The sequence below is a fragment of the Aquarana catesbeiana genome, linkage group LG02 (genome assembly GCF_042186555.1).
Source record: "Aquarana catesbeiana isolate 2022-GZ linkage group LG02, ASM4218655v1, whole genome shotgun sequence".
NCBI lineage: Eukaryota > Metazoa > Chordata > Amphibia > Anura > Ranidae > Aquarana > Aquarana catesbeiana.
In genome coordinates this window covers 472,711,953-472,728,904 of record NC_133325.1, presented here as the reverse complement: position 1 = coordinate 472,728,904, position 16,952 = coordinate 472,711,953, and the positions used below count along the sequence as shown (strand labels likewise).

The 16,952-nt window shown below is 41.8% G+C and overlaps 1 protein-coding gene across 1 annotated transcript in view; it reads right to left on the bottom strand.

Moving 5' to 3' along the window:
* PHTF1 (putative homeodomain transcription factor 1) overlaps positions 1-16,721 on the bottom strand; it is a gene marked incomplete at its 5' end in the record, with an annotated part of 230,604 nt that extends 213,883 nt beyond the window's left edge. The window contains 2 exon segments of the mRNA XM_073615712.1: positions 9,403-9,465; positions 16,649-16,721. Coding sequence (XP_073471813.1) covers positions 9,403-9,465; positions 16,649-16,693 — 108 coding nt within the window.
* Positions 16,722-16,952: the final 231 nt, after the last annotated feature.

The following is a 16,952-nucleotide window of genomic DNA, read 5'->3' as shown; positions in this document are numbered from 1 at the left end:
AAGGAACTGCCTGCACAGCTCAGAGACAAGATTATTGCAAAGCACGGATCTGATGAAGGCTACAAAAAATGTCTGCTGCACTGAAGGTTCCCAAGAGCACAGTGCCCTCCATAAATCTCAAATGGAAGATGTTAGGCACAACCAGGACTGGTCATCCGGCCAAACTGAGCAATCGGGGGAGAAGGACCTTAGTAAGAGATGACCAAGAACCCAAGCTCCAGAGATCCTGTGTGGGGATGGGACAAAAGTGCCAGAAGGATAAGCATCACTGCAGTCCTCCACTGAACTGGGCTTATGGCAGAGTGGCTAGGTAGAAGCCTCTCCTCAGTGAAAAACACATGAAAGCCCACTTGGAGTTAGCAAAAAAAGCACCTGAAGACTGGAGGAACAAGATTTTTTGGTCTAATTAAACCAAGATTCAACTGTTTGGCCTCAATTCTAAACATTATGTCTGGAGGAAACCAGGCACCGCTCATCACCTGCCCAATACCATCCCAATAGTGAAGCATGGTGATGGCAGCATCATGCTGTGGGGGTGTTTTCAGCAACAGGGACTGGAAGACTGGTCAGGGTTGAGGGAAAGCTAAATGGAGCAAAGTACAGAGATATCCTTAGAGAAAACCTGTTCCATAGGGCTCAGGACCTCAGACTCAGCCAAAGGCTCACCTTCCAACAACGATCCTAACCACACAGCCAAGACAACACAGGAGTGGTTTAGGAACAGCTCTGTGAATGTCCTAAAGTGGCCAAGCCAGAACCATGGGTTAAACCCTATTAAACATCTCTGGAGAGACCTGAAAATGTCTGTCCACCGACGGCCCACATCCAACCTGACTGAGTTTGAGAGGATTTGCAAAGAGGAATGCCAGAAAATCCCCCAATCCAGGTGTGCAAAGCTTGTCGCGTCATACCCAAAAAGACTTGCGGCTGTAATTGCTGCCAAAAGTGCTTCAAACAAAGTACTGGGTCTGAATACTTAAAGTATAGCTAAAAGCAAAACAATTTTTTTAGTTTTTGATAGAGTAGAGAGTTTGTCCGTTTTTATTGCGGTCTGTTTCCCTTTTAAGGAGATTCACCCTCTCTTGTTGTCTCTGTTTACCATTAACATTGAAAGTGAAAGTAAAAGAAAATCCCAAATTTTGGGTTGTCCCTAGAAAAGTAATGGAGGGTAAATATTCCAAATGGGAACACTAGTTCTGGTGATCTGGAGGTCCCCAATAAATTCCCTTAATTTGCAGGGATTTCCTCTCAGCTTTTTGGCTATGGGACAGGAAGTGAAGGGAAATCTCCACAATGGCAAACATCTGACAGGGGTTATAACCCTTCCTTGCTCTATCCAAGATAAAAAAAAAAAGTTCTGCCTATAGTTCTACTTTAAAGAGGAAGTAAACCCTGGTGGGTTTTACTTCCTCTTTACTCCCCTGCAAAAAGCATAATGGGCTAGTATGCATCACATACTAGCCAATTATGTTGCACTTACCTGCAAACTAAGCCAGCGATCTCCCCGCTGGTGGCCGCGTCCATCTTCACCCCTCTTCCTTCCGGGGCTGTGGATTCCGGCTCTGTGACTGGCCAGAGTCACATGATGTCACTGCACGGGCCCTATAGAAACAGCACGATCATGCCCTTTCTTAAGTGCCCATGCGCCGATGACATTGGCGCAAGCGTATATGGTAAATATCTCCTAAACCCTGCAGGTTTATACCTGTAGGTAAAAGTGCTGTGTAAGGGTTTACAACCACTTTAAGTACATGTGATATTTCAGGGTTGTTTGTTTTGTTTTTTAAATAAATTCACAGACATTTCTAAATTACTGTTTTCACTTTGTCATTATAGGGTACTAAGTGTAGATTAAGGAGAAAAAAATGAATTAAAAAAACTGTAGTATCAGGCTGCAACATACCAACATTGAAAAATGTGAAGGGGGTCTGAATACTTTACAAGTTCACTATAGTATAGGCAGGGAACTGGGCTTGGACACTTAAAATTCCAGGTGACAGGGTCCTTCTCCTGAGAACACTGGAAGACTTCTGTATAAATACTTTGGGCATGTGTAACCAAGAGGACTTTATCATGATTATGACTTATTTTAATTTATTTGAGTATAATGTAATGTAATGCAAAGTGAATAGGGTGTTTGGTACAGTTATTTATGATGATATTTATAATCGTTTTACTCTTTTTCAGCTATCTCATTTATTTTGTACTGAATATTGTTGCTAATTAGTGTGTTTGAGATCAGTCTCCATTCCCTTTAAGTTGGAGGAATTGATTTTCACATATGTTCCTGATGACGTTTCCTGTCTGTTCCTATATATACACTGTGTGAATGAGATGTAATTAGCTTGACAAACAACACGGCTGCTAGAATCTGTCACTGTTACCTATTTCTTTTTAGATAAATTAATGAAGTTTTCTGTGGATTAATATAATATTTATATATATATATATATATATATATATATATATATATATATATATATATATATATATATATATATATATATATATATATATATATATATATATATATATATATACACACACACACACACACACACACACATATACACACACACACTGTATATATTACACACGTTAACATAATGTAGTGTAGACAGCCCATTGTGTTCCAGAAGCCTGAAAAGAAGATGGCATTGGCAAATTGTGAAGAGGTGTATTGTTGTAAGTAAGATGTTCCTGGACACATCTAGTTTAGGTCAGCAGCTGGTGCGATTCAGAGCTGTTGGAAAGTCTACTTATAATAAACAGCTGTTTGCATTCATTTTTAAGGGCTATGTCACTTAAGGGATTTTGTAGCAGTTCATTAGTAGTGGGTACAGCATCCATTCCATTGTTAAAAAAAAAACAAAAAAACAACCTTCAAGGCAGAGATCTGTAGTCTCCTGTATGTAATGCTTTTACAGCAAGAATCAATTAATCTGCATGAGCACAGCTGCAGCTTTATGTAATGTGCTGAAGTGTATTACTAATTCCTTCCAGCAGGTGTCTCTAATACCCAAAGAGATCTGAATGTGATCACAAAGCATATGCTTCCTAGAGATGGCATACGCAGTGCTGTGTTTACCATAAGGTACTGAGTTCAGTGCAGGATGAGATGGGGACAACTCACAAACCACGGTTACATATCTAGTGTGGTTTCTTGTCTAACAACCTCAGGATGTTTGAAAATAAAAACAAACTAACTGTAGGAGGAAGAAAGCACAAAGGCTGTTGAAAAGTTGCAAAACTGTCTACAGATCATGCAATACATAAGCATTTCTTTTTATGGTATAGTTGACTGACTTGTTGACTGACTGAAGTTCCTCTATCCAATAGCTGATTTTTGTTTTAGTAAACATGAACATATACTGAGCACAAAGAGTCAGGCAAATACACACATATTGTAATGTAATGACATGCAATCCACAGCTAAATGTCCTAAAAAAAACAGGGAATTGATATATGTGTAGGTATTTATATAGTACCTTAAATATAATGTACATTCACATCAGTTGCTGATCTCAAAGAGCTTATAATCTAGGACCGTTATCTCACACACATGTACGGGGTCAATTTAGGCCGGAGCCAATTTGCCTACTAAAATGTCTTTGGAGTGTGGGAGGAAATGCAATTAGTCGTGGTTGGGATTTGAACTGATGACCCCAGTGCTGCTCGGCAAAAGTGCTAACCACTAGATCCCTGTGCTGCTTGTGAATTGCAGCCCATAATAAAAAGGAAAAGGGACCAGAGGAAATATTTCCAGATTTTCCACTTCTTTCTTTCAGACAGCCTTCTAATTCATTAAAAATAATTGTTAAAATACAGTGCTTCACGCCAACATGCATTTCAATGCAAAAAAGATGTGAGATGTGTCTGCACCAGTGGCGGCTGGTGAAGTTTTAGGATGGGGGGGCGCCAGACCCCGCCCCACCTTTTTGACCCATTCCGATTTTTAAAAAACGCCACCCCTTATAGAATCCACCCACTCCGTCCCCTGTATTCCACTAGCTTCCACCCATAGTGTCAAGAGTATTTAGCTCAGCATCACAGGACAGAGTATACAGCCCCAGAATCCCAAAACAGGAGTATACAGCCCCAGCTCCACAGGACAGAGTATACAGCCCCAGCTCCACAGGACAGAGTATACAGCCCCAGCTCCACAGGACAGAGTATACAGCCCCAGCTCCACAGGACAGAGTATACAGCCCCAGCTCCACAGGACAGAGTATACAGCCCCAGCTCCACAGGACAGAGTATACAGCCCCAGCTCCACAGGACAGAGTATACAGCCCCAGCTCCACAGGACAGAGTATACAGCCCCAGCTCCACAGGACAGAGTATACAGCCCCAGCTCCACAGGACAGAGTATACAGCCCCAGCTCCACAGGACAGAGTATACAGCCCCAGCTCCACAGGACAGAGTATACAGCCCCAGCTCCACAGGACAGAGTATACAGCCCCAGCTCCACAGGACAGAGTATACAGCCCCAGCTCCACAGGACAGAGTATACAGCCCCAGCTCCACAGGACAGAGTATACAGCCCCAGCTCCACAGGACAGAGTATACAGCCCCAGCTCCACAGGACAGAGTATACAGCCCCAGCTCCACAGGACAGAGTATACAGCCCCAGCTCCACAGGACAGAGTATGCAGCCCCAGCTCCACAGGACAGAGTATGCAGCCCCAGCTCCACAGGACAGAGTATGCAGCCCCAGCTCCACAGGACAGAGTATGCAGCCCCAGCTCCACAGGACAGAGTATGCAGCCCCAGCTCCACAGGACAGAGTATGCAGCCCCAGCTCCACAGGACAGAGTATACAGCCCCAGTCACCCAGTAATATCATTATTGGGTTTCTAGCTTTTTAATGACCATGTTCACCACTGTTTCAGGGCTTACAATCATGCTCAACAGCTATTTTAACGCAGATCACGTGGCTCTTTAACCATGTGATCAGCTGTATCCAATCACAGCCGGTCACATGTAAATACCGAAGTGCCAGTAGTTGTCTCTCATCGCTCACACTGACAGAGTGTGTGGCGAGGTAAGGCGATCAGCGGCATCTCCTCGTAGGGGACAGCCAGATAGGTAATCAGGGCACTGATGATCAGTGCCCTGATTACAGTAAAGCGCCAGCAGTGCCAGGATTCAGTGCCCACCAGTGCTTTCAGTGCTGCCTATCAATGCCCATTAGTGCTGCCCATCAGTGCCACCTATCCGTGCCCACCAGTGCCACCTTTCAGTGCCCACCAGTGCCATCTTTCAGTGCCCACCAGTGCCATCTTTCAGTGCTCATCAGTGCCACCTATCAGTGCCTCCTCAGTGTCACCTAATCAGTGCAGCCATCAGTGCCCATCAGTGCAGCCTCATCAGCACACATCAGTGATGTAGAAAAATTACTTTTTTACAAAATTTACTGACAGAAACTAAGAAAAACTTTTTTTTTTTCAAAATTTCCGGTCTTTTTTTTTTTTGTAAAAAATATAAAAACCCATCAGTGATTAAATACCACCAAAAGAAAGCTCTATTTGTGTGAATAAAATTATAAAAATGTCATATGTATACAGTGTAGCATGACCGCGCAATTCTCATTCAAAGTGTGACAGCGTTGAAAGCTGAAAAATGGCCTGGAGAGGAAGGGGTGAAAGTGCCCAGTATTGAGGTGGTTAAAGAGCCTTTTTTTTTATTGTGACTAGCTTTGGGGGGGTGGCGTCCCTGTGCACCCACTATGTACTGGCCGCCAATGGTCTGCACTGTTTGCTTATAGACCAATTACAAATACCAAACTCACAATCATACTATCACATACCAGATAATTTTTTCCATTGACCATGTAGCCGACACCAGAAGAGAAAATATTACAAAGATTATTTGAGAAAAGTACATCTTTATGAACAGCCTTTACATTTTACTACTGTTGGTGGGCGATGCACATAAAAGGAGGTCAAGATGAGGGTTTAGGGCTACTTTAACTACTTCCCTACTAGGACAATTCTGACACTTCTCTCCTACATGTAAAAAGCAGCATTTTTTGCTAGAAAATTACTTAGCTTACTTGGGGTAAATTTTTGGCTTTTTGGAGAGTTCTGGGGTCTAAAGGTAATAGTATAATTCTTCTGGCCTCCAATGAAGCCGATGAGACACAGATCAGTCTGAAAGGCTGCTCTCCTGCCCGCTAATGGCCAGGTAAACAAACCTCCTAAAACAGAAGTGACAAAAACCTTGTTGCTTCCGGTTTCTGGGGTCACAGTGAGAAAGGTACAATGTCACTTCCTTTCTCTCTATTGGGATGGGGAGGGAGCGCCCTGGAAAGGCGGCGGGAGGTGCACTCCTTCCCATGCCTATAGAAGTGATCGAGTGGATGCATAGCCACTCTAATCACTTCTACAGAACACTGCATCGCTGGCTGTAACGTATGATACCGGGATAATGATTGTAGCTGAAGGACGTCATATGCCCTCCACCCAGGTGGAAGTGGTTAAAGTAATACTATACTGGTTTAAACAAAACAAAATTAGAATCTAGTATGTATTCTTGACTCAAAAATTTTACATTCTATTGCTCTCAGCCTCCTCCAAATTTTTTTCTCTTTTGCTGCTGTGATCTGCCTTTCTGTTAGAGGGTGGTTACATTTGTTCTTCCCTCTTCCAATGTATGTAAGAACGTAGTCACCCTCTCTTGCTTCCTCCTGGGTTGGACTAGGGACTGTGTACTATGAACTACAGAATTTGTAGTGTGCGTAGAGCAGTGCATACGACCGCAACCACTCTGCTCGTTCCAAAAGGAGAGGTTCAGGAGCTCAAAAGGGATGTTAGAAGGAGGCAGAAAAACACAGAAAGAAACATTTAGTTAAAAGAAGTTTACAAGACCATTAAGTAGTAGGCACATTCCACTTTTTGCAAAAATAAATAAATGCTCCCACATGGATTAAAAAATCTGCATTATTTATTTTTGAGCCAACAAAGCATTGCAACCGTGATCAGTGCATGTTGGGTACAATGCACAGGCTCATGCAGATTATTCCTCCAGCTACATGTCCGCACTGAGGTATAGACCTTTGGTTATGGAGCTTGTAGGAGTATCAATGGACTACAAGTTTGGTGATGTCACCGCAATTGTGCTCCATTGACAATTACAAGTCCCTCTGCCGCAGTGGCAGATGGTATTTGTAATCTTTCTATTCAAAGTTCTCTGTGAATGGATTAAGTGGCTGTATGGGGGTAGAGCCACGCATAGCTGCGTCAAATTAAAAAACTAACAACAGCCTGTGTGGAGAAGAACTTCCAGATTCAGTAAGGGAGGGAGGCGATTTGAGGGTGGAGGGGTGGGGCTATGGACTCTGGTCAGGTTAGCAGAACTGACTGAAGGGGTATTTTAACATTGACCAGCAATGTGAGGAGAGGACCATTGACCATTAATGCAAGAAGGGTCTAAGAGGGGTTAACAGCATTGCTTCTGATTATCAATGAAGAAGGAATTTAATAGCATAACATTGACCACATTGTTATTATCGTGTTCACTGGCACCAATGATAGGGTTATTATTGTGGAGAGTGACACATGCTGGGGTTTATTACTGAGGTCACTGACATTAATGATGGAGGTTATTTTTGCAGTCACTAACATCAATACTGGTGGTTATTATTGTGGTCACTAACATCAATACTGGTGGTTATTATTGTGGTCACTAATATCAATACTGGTGGATATTATTGTGGTCACTAACATCAGTACTGGTGGTTATTATTGTGGTCACTAACATCAATACTGGTGGATATTATTGGGGTCACTAACATCAATACTGGTGGTTATTATTGTGGTCACTAACATCAATACTGGTGGATATTATTGTGGTCACTAACATCAGTACTGGTGGTTATTATTGTGGTCACTAACATCAGTACTGGTGGTTATTATTGTGGTCACTAACATCAATACTGGTGGTTATTATTGTGGTCACTAACATCAATACTGGTGGTTATTATTGTGGTCACTAACATCAATACTGGTGGTTATTATTGTGGTCACTAACATCAGTACTGGTGGTTATTATTGTGGTCACTAACATCAATACTGGTGGTTATTATTGTGGTCACTAACATCAATACTGGTGGTTATTATTGTGGTCACTAACATCAGTACTGGTGGTTATTATTGTGGTCACTAACATCAGTACTGGTGGTTATTATTGTGGTCACTAACATCAATACTGGTGGTTATTATTGTGGTCATTGACATCAATACTGGTGGTTATTATTGTGGTCATTGACATTAACGAAGAAGTCATTATTGCGGTCACTGACATCAATGTAGGGGGGGTCATTTTAAGTCAAGACCAATATTCAGCACAATGCAATCTATGTACAGTTTTTCTCCAGGAAGGGGGTGGTTGTTTGCTGCCCCCCCAAACAAAAAACCACCAGCTGCCACTGGACTGCACTATGCACTTGTCATATCCAGAGTAATAACATTTTTAATAAACACTTGGAAGAAACAATGCATCTCTGCCTTTGGCCCATTGCAAGTTTTAATTTATGTTATAATAAATAAATAAAATAGAAAGAGAGCAGAAAACAGCTAGATTCATAACTGGAATTGGTGTGAACTATCTTACACGTTCAGCTAGTTTTCAAAGGCAGAAAACCCTGTCAAACAGTACTGTTAACTTTTAATCTAACTTTTTTTTACTGCAGTTAAAGGAATACAACGATCATCCCAGTCTGTGATTGGATAATGAAGGAGCAGCAACACACTAAATGAGATTAACCTGTTAAAGAGGTAGTAAACTCTGTTACACCACTTATACCTACAGGTAAGCCTATACTAAAGCTTACGTCTAGGTACTGTGAATATTTCCTAAACTTGCACTGTTTAGGAGATATTCAGAGTGAATGCAGCCGATGATATCAACAGTGCATGCGCTCTGAAGGCCCAGCATACAGTGCCAGACCTTCAGAGCCTGTGCCGTAAACAGAGGCTCCCACATGCATGCACGAGAGTGACGTCATCATGCCCCTGACCACTCATGTAGCTGAAGGCCGAGAACCCGGAAGGAAGATCGGGGGAAGATGTCAGCCCCCTCAGTGGTGACAGCGTGGCACTGGAGGGTTTCGTTCTAAGGTAAGTTTCTCATAATGTGCTAGTTTGCAATACATACAAGCACATTATGACATTGCCTTGCAGGGAAATAACTTATTTTTTCTCAACAACTGCGGTTTACTACTGCTTTAACCAGCTCTTTATGTATTGGTGAATGAACAAAGCTTGATTGTACAAGGAACTACAACAGGCTAAAAGAACGGCACACCGAAATATATTTAGGGTGTTTTTGTTGGTTATATAAAGGAGTGCTTTATATCTGCCTACACATTTGCTTTAATACAAGATGACATAATGCCTTACCTTAACTCTTATCTCCTTCTGTTCTACTAATTTTTCCGATATTTGTTGGTCATACGCTCCAATCTGGAATAAATAGGATTACTGGAGCATTAGCAAGTTTAGACACAAGAAGTATTACAGTTAATGCAGTTTTATACTTTTTACAGCCAAAAAATTAAATCACTTTCAACAGCATTTATAGAAATATAAGATGTATAGATATTATAAATGACCTGATTTAGCAAGCAGTGATACCACCGAAGGCTTGCTAAAGTGCTTTCTCTAGCAATATAGACATGATAAAATCCCTTGGAAGGCCCCTTAGGCTAGGTTCATATTATAGCGTGTAGGGAATGAGTGCAGAATCGCATGTGTTCCCGACACACAAGGGAAACGTGCTGCTGTTTAGCAGACGAGTGGAGTTGCCATTAAGGCCATATGCACACTGTATTCTTTATGATGCCTTTTCTCCTAGAGGAGTTTAGCAGCAGAAAAACACAGTAAAAAGCCATGTTTTTGCATGTGTGTACAGGCATCTGACGGTAATGCATTCTATTGGACATAATTTTAATCTATTCTGGCCCGTAAAATGTATTAATGCACACAAAACATTAACGCACGTTCATGCGCTTTTGAGCATTTTTTTATGCTCAAAAGCTCCACTCCTGAATGCGACTTTGGTGGTGGTGGGGGGGGGGGGGGGGGGGGGGGGTTCTGCCACTAAATGCCCCTGTCTGTACACGCCCACGGTGTGCATGGAGACATTGGCTAACATTGAGGGGTGTTTGAGACAGAAAAAAAACCTTAAATGGCTGTAAAAGCAGCATTTTTGAGCTCAAGAGTGCATGAGTCCTTAGGCTAGGTTCACATTGTAGCGTGTCAGGAAAACGTGCACAACTGTGCTCTTTCCAACATGCAAGAGAAAGGCGCTGCTTGTCAGCAGACGCACGGGGTTGTCATTAATTCCTAATGGCACCCCCATGCATCAGCAAAACAACTGTCACGCACGTGAAATTGTATGGTGCCTCTGCACCATGTAGTTCCAAGTAGGGCGATTTTGAAAACGGATCAGGGTCTTTTTTGACCCCACGTTTCTGTGGGTAGGGCAGCCTACTGAAATAAATGGACTGCCCTGCCTGCAGAAAGTAGCCTGTGGTGTGTGAACCAAACCTTAAAGTAGAACTATAGGCAAAACGTTTTTTTTCCTTTTGGATAGAGTAAGGCAGGGTATAACCCCTGTATGTTTTTTTTGCCATCTGTGTCCCATTAGGGAGATTTGTCTTCACTTCCTGTCTCATAGCCAAAACAGGAAGTGAGAGGAAATCCCTTTAAATTAAGGTATATATGATAGTATCCTTCGCGCTACTGTGAGAAAAAGAAGCGTGGTGACAACCAAACAACAGCAATAATTAAACGTGGACTAACTGTGATGATGTCTAATATAGACTGCAGCAAAATCAAAAAGTGTTCACATTACACTCTAATAACCGTGAAGATAAAGGGATTTCGCGCATCAAATCTATCACCTAATAAAAAAAAAGTGATTAACACATGGTGTAAGACTAATGCATACGTGTGCAAAGAAATATTAAAAATACTAATAACTAAATTCCAATAAATAAAGTGAAAAAGTTCATATATGGTGAATTGCATCAGCTGGGATCATATGCATGGGAAAATGTGTAGATAATGATGGTAATCTTCATAAGGAGAGTGCCTGTCTTGATAGGCTCTCAGAAATCTCACCTTAAGAGAAGTATATACAGGCATCGATGGGTTTCTTTTGGTTGATGCTGTGCGAGGTAGTGTAATGGTTATCCAAGTTTAGCATCTAATGATGGCTGAATGTCTTCTCAATTTAAGGATAACCTATTGACAAAAGGAGGTTTCCCACCCAGGCTCCACCAGCCCGGTGGGATAAAGGAAAAGGGAAGAGAGAGAAAAAGCCTCCAAATGGTGTAGTATATTAGGTAAAATATTTATTAAAGTCTAAAAAGTGGTCTCTTACATTTTAAAATAGTAAAAATAGCATATAACAGAAGGAGCGGCGTCTGAGGCGCCTCCTTACGTGACTTCCGGTTACGTCTGCTCTTTGCCACGCCCTACGCGTTACGTCACCGCTCGTGACTTCATCTGGGGAACATAACCGGAATTCACGTAAGGAGGCGCCTCAGACGCCGCTCCTTCTGTTATATGCTATTTTTACTATTTTAAAATGTAAGAGACCACTTTGTAGACTTTAATAAATATTTTACCTAATATACTACACCTTGGAGGCTTTTTCTCTCTCTTCCCTTTTCCTTTATCCCACCGGGCTGGTGGAGCCTGGGTGGGAAACCTCCTTTTGTCAATAGGTTATCCTTAAATTGAGAAGACATTCAGCCATCATTAGATGCTAAACTTGGATAACCATTACGCTACCACGCACAGCATCAACCAAAAGAAACCCATCGATGCCTGTATATACTTCTCTTAAGGTGAGAGTTCTGAGAGCCTATCAAGACAGGCACTCTCCTTATGAAGATTACCATCATTATCTACACATTTTCCCATGCATATGATCCCAGCTGATGCAATTCACCATACATGAACTTTTTCACTTTATTTATTGGAATTTAGTTATTAGTATCTTTAATATTTCTTTGCACACGTATGCATTAGTCTTACACCATGTGTTAGTCACTTTTTTTTATTAGGTGATAGATTTGATGCGCGAAATCCCTTTATCTTCACCTTTAAATTAAGGGAATCTCTTGTAGACCCCCAGGTCACCAGAACTAGTGTCCCCATTAGAAGATTTCCCCTCTATTACTTTTCTGGGACAACCCAAAATTTGGGATTTTTTCTTTTACTTTCACTTTTAACAATAACGATAAACAGAGGGGGTGAATCTCTCTAAAGGGGGCACAGACAGCAATAAAAACTGACAGGTGTTCTAATCCATCTCCTCTCTATCCAAAACGAAAGAAATAGAAAAAGCCTTTAGTTATAAGCACACCATAAAATCTATCATAGTTGCTGGGTTAGGGACATTGTGTGCATTATTATTACCCAAGTTTTTTCTTTTTATTGAGATTGTTTTACAACGTTAACAGTCAACATGCTGTCACACTATGGGTTAGGAGGTCTTTGTCTGTTTGTTTTTCTACTTCTCATGAGAGCAAAGTCCCAAACTGAGAGGTTCTGTGCTAACCAACCATCTATGCTCCTGTTATCAGAGCCATAAAAGTAAATTACATTTACATAATTAGTGAGTTTTATTCCCTGAGGTGTAGCACACACAGACATATTGCTGGAAAATCATACAAGCCACCAAGCTACTACAGTTATCAAACACACACATACAGCATATACACATACATACAGCGTTCACCTAAATGATATACATAAACCCTCGAAATCTTATCTCTTACAAAGTACAAATAAATACAGTGCCCACAGAGTATGAATACGCTAGCCAAAATATAAATCAGTGTCCATTCAAACTCCTATGCCATTTGCCAAATAGTGTGGAACAAATTAGATGAGCTCAGTGTTCAATCACATTACAAAATCCATCGAACCCTGAAATAATTATTTGTGAAAAAGGTACAAAACAGCCATCAACCCTCAATGTAAAGGTGCACTTGCTGTAAGATGCTTGTTTTTGCGTCTACCAACCATAGATGATATATGTTGCCAGCACACCTACAAGTTTGTTTCAAAGTGCACAGCTTTTTTTTCTCATATGATCGAATAGAAAAGCAACGTTTCGAGACCATTCAGGAACCCTTTGCCAGGTATGTGATGTCAATGCTTGAGGAAGAGTCCCTGTGTGGCCCCACAACATTGTTTTCCTATGTGATCATGCAAGAATAAAGAGCTGTGCACTTTGAAACCAATTTGTAGGTGTGTTGGCAACATACTTCATCTATGTTGTCTGTGACCAGACAGAAGTTCTTGCATTACCCTTTAAAGTGGTAGTAAACTATTATTGTTATTTTTTTTTAAATCTGGGTCCCCTTTAGCTTTATGCCATAATGTGCTAGTATGCACTGCATACTAGCACATTATGACAGACTCAACAGTAAGAAGAAGCCCTCCAGCACTTCACAGTGAGTGCGGGGGCGCGTCCATGTTCACCTGGTCTTCCTTTCCAGGTTCGCTCTGTTCAGGTTTTTGATTGGCTGGGTCACGTTGATGCCACTCCTGCAGGTGCTGTAATGTACTCTAAACTCAGTGTAGTTTACCGCTGAGAGACAGGAGAGGTTCTCTTCTGCCATTAAAACCCTGTCTGTCAGCATTTTTTTACTATTTCTAAGTTTAATATCATTTTAAATCACATGGTCAATTCCAGTATGGTATGTGAAAGGAATATATCACACATCTACAGTACCATGCATAGAAATCCCCTTGTGAAAAATGAACTCGCTGACTCCAATGATCTCTTAAATATAAGCAGGCAAAACTTGGAGATAATCCAGTCATTCCTCCTCTCAAGTTTAGAGGACCTCAAAGCGAAAATCATAGACAAAAATATACTACAGTATGTATTACTTATACAAATATTTATATGGGGTGCCTATTGATCCTTCTAACCTGCATTCATTCGGGAAAGCCCGATCTCCTGAGGAAGTCTCATGACACGTGACGCAACACAAAGCAAAGCTGGGTGTCATAGAAAGGATGTGATCAGACACATTACCGTAATGGTGCCGATCACTGGAAAAGAGAAAAGGGAATTAGTGTTTATGCAAATTGCCCTGGGTGCTCCACTGAATGCACAAGGTTATTTAAGGGTATCCTAATTGGTTTCAATAAATGGTTGATTATACATCTTGCGCTATGGAGTGATTATTCTTTCCTTTTGAGTTACATTGCCTCCACTGGAGAAAAAAGGAGGAGAGGAGAGGAGTGGGAGCTTTGTGCCTTATGTGACCTCTAGTAATGGGTCAGAATCTGAAAAATAGTGGATTGAGGAAAACCAGAAAAGGATCACTACTGCTTTGGCGATTTGTGAAGAGGGCACCAGTGTTAATTTCGTCAACTAAAATATTTATTAGTTAAGTCAACTGACAAAAACTATGCCGAAAATCAATTCCAAATTTTGTCAACGAACGAAAATGCGAGGGAGAGACATTTATCCACCTGAACTTCCGCTTTCCTCTGAGCTCTGCCTGCCTGTTAAAGCCCCAGCCCCCTGACAAGCTGTATTGGCTGAGAGACGCAGGCTCCCTCTGTCTGCTTGCTGCCTTGGACTTCTGGAAAAATGCCCTGCAAACCACATGGTGAGTGCTTTCCTTCCCAGCAAGGTAGGAGCGCTTAGCCTCCCCAGACCAGTTCTCTGCTCTGTGCACTCCCTCACTTCCATTTACTTCCTCATCCCCACTACATGTTTTCGATTTTTACTCCAGGAGTATATAATAAGTTTAAACACTAAGCGCCCATTCACACAGGGGCAACACGACTTCCAGCGCGACTTTGGGAGGCAACTTGGACACGACTTGAGAATGAATCACAGCACAACTTGGGGCAACTTACAACACAACCTGAAGTCGCCTCCAGGACAGGGAACTTTACGAGTGGCCAATCAGAGCTTATCAGCTGTGTGTGAGAAGGAGGGGGCTGGCTGTTTAGTGGAGTAAATTACTGTTTCCTTTCTGCTTCCTGTAAAGTTGCCTCAGTATGAACAGTGATCAGACTTGGAGGCAACTTCCATTGAAATCAATGGGTACAAGTCGCCTTCTAGTCGGATTGAAGTAGTACAGGAACCTTTTCTGAAGTCGGAGCGACTGCAGTAGTGTGCATTAAGATGGATCCATTCACTTACATTGATTTTTTCATGTAGCGCGACTTGAGGCGACTAGGGGCGACTTGAAGTCGGATCCAAAGTTGCCCCTGTGAATGGGGTCTTACGGTTCCAGCGCCGCATGGAGTAGCTGCTTTCTCCTCAGCTCCAGCAGCTCGACCCTTAGGCCGGCTTAAAAAAACCTGCCCAACCCTCATTTGCCACTCGCAGCACTCCCGAGATGACTCCCTGCTCACTCATGAACAGATTTGTCGAAAAGAAACAAAAAAAACAAAAGAACTTTGGACACTACTCAAAACTTTTCACTTAGTGATTTATTATTATTAGTAGTAGTAGCATATATGATATATGCTGTGTTTGATTTATATTTTTTGAACAGTTTTTTGCATTGTTGGACACTATATAGTTAACGTATTTAATATAGATATTGAGCAGCACGACACCAAACTTTTTTTGTCAGAAAAACTTTATTAGGTTTGTGCAAACATACAAGTTCCAGAACTAAACAGATATCCAGATACCTCCCTTACAAAGGATTAAAACATTACAAACACTCTACCAATATTACATTCCAGTCCAAGATTAATAAAGTTGATACCCGCCATTCCAAGTCCCACTTCTCTCCCAAAGTGTAAATCAACCAACTGCAAAAATTAGCATACAAAATTCCATTCATGTGGATCACACAAGCATTTCGACAAACAAAGTGCAAAGACCAGCAACACATTAGCCCAGCAATTTCTCCATGACCAGTTCCACGGGGACCAATCCAGGAATATCTAACCATCCACCCCATACTTTTTAAAATTTCAATGGGCCTCCTCTATGTTGGTAGATAAGACGTTCATAGCTGAGAGTGGTGCCCAGTGGCGGCTGGTGTTCCATTTTTAGGGCGGGTGGCAAACAAACCCCCCATCCAGGTCGCAGTTTCCCCCGGCATTTCCTCCCGGGTAACCCAGTCTTAAGATCCGCCCCCTGTCCTGATTGGCCAGGAGGAGAAGCCGAAAGACAATAGCGAATGTTGATTCGCTAACGTCACAAGTGGGTGGGTTCAGGGCGCAGTGCTTATTGAAGCCAAGTAGAGCCTCAGGCTCTAATCATGTGCTTAAAAAAAAAAAAAAAACTCATAGAAACCTATGAGTCCGGCACCCCACATGTAGATTAGGGGGCGGCACATGGAGATTAGGGAAGTGATGCCCCTGGGCCTCTTATGGACCGGCCGCCGCTGGTGGTGCCCATATGAGTTACCAATTCTGTATGGGTGGGAAGGGAAGCACCTTTCCAGTGAAGCAAGATGACTCTGCGGGCCTGAAACAGGGCCTTGGAGATTGCTTTCTTGCACAGCACTTATCTTCAAACTTCATGCATTATTAGTGTGGGAACATGTGGTGTCAGCAAACAGCTGACAATAATAATAAAAATAATAATTAGGAGGTAGTATGGTGTATACACACTCATAAATACGGGAAATATACTCACTTTCTTCTGATACCAAGATATTGCATCTCTGTTGTCAGCAGCCATCCCTCTATCCTTTCATTGGAACTCGTGTCTGTAGAACGTAGAACACAAATCATGACATGGTGCAGATTGGTTTAGAAACTGTAAAAAGCAAAACTGTATCCAGTGAATTTATTTTATTGTTTATTAAACACTGCAGCAATTTACAGAGGGCAGTAAAGTAACAAAAAGTGATGCTAATCAATGAGTAAGCACCAAAAATCTGAATTTCACTCAATTTATCTTATATTATCTACACTTTGCAAGCCCCTTGCCTTTCCCA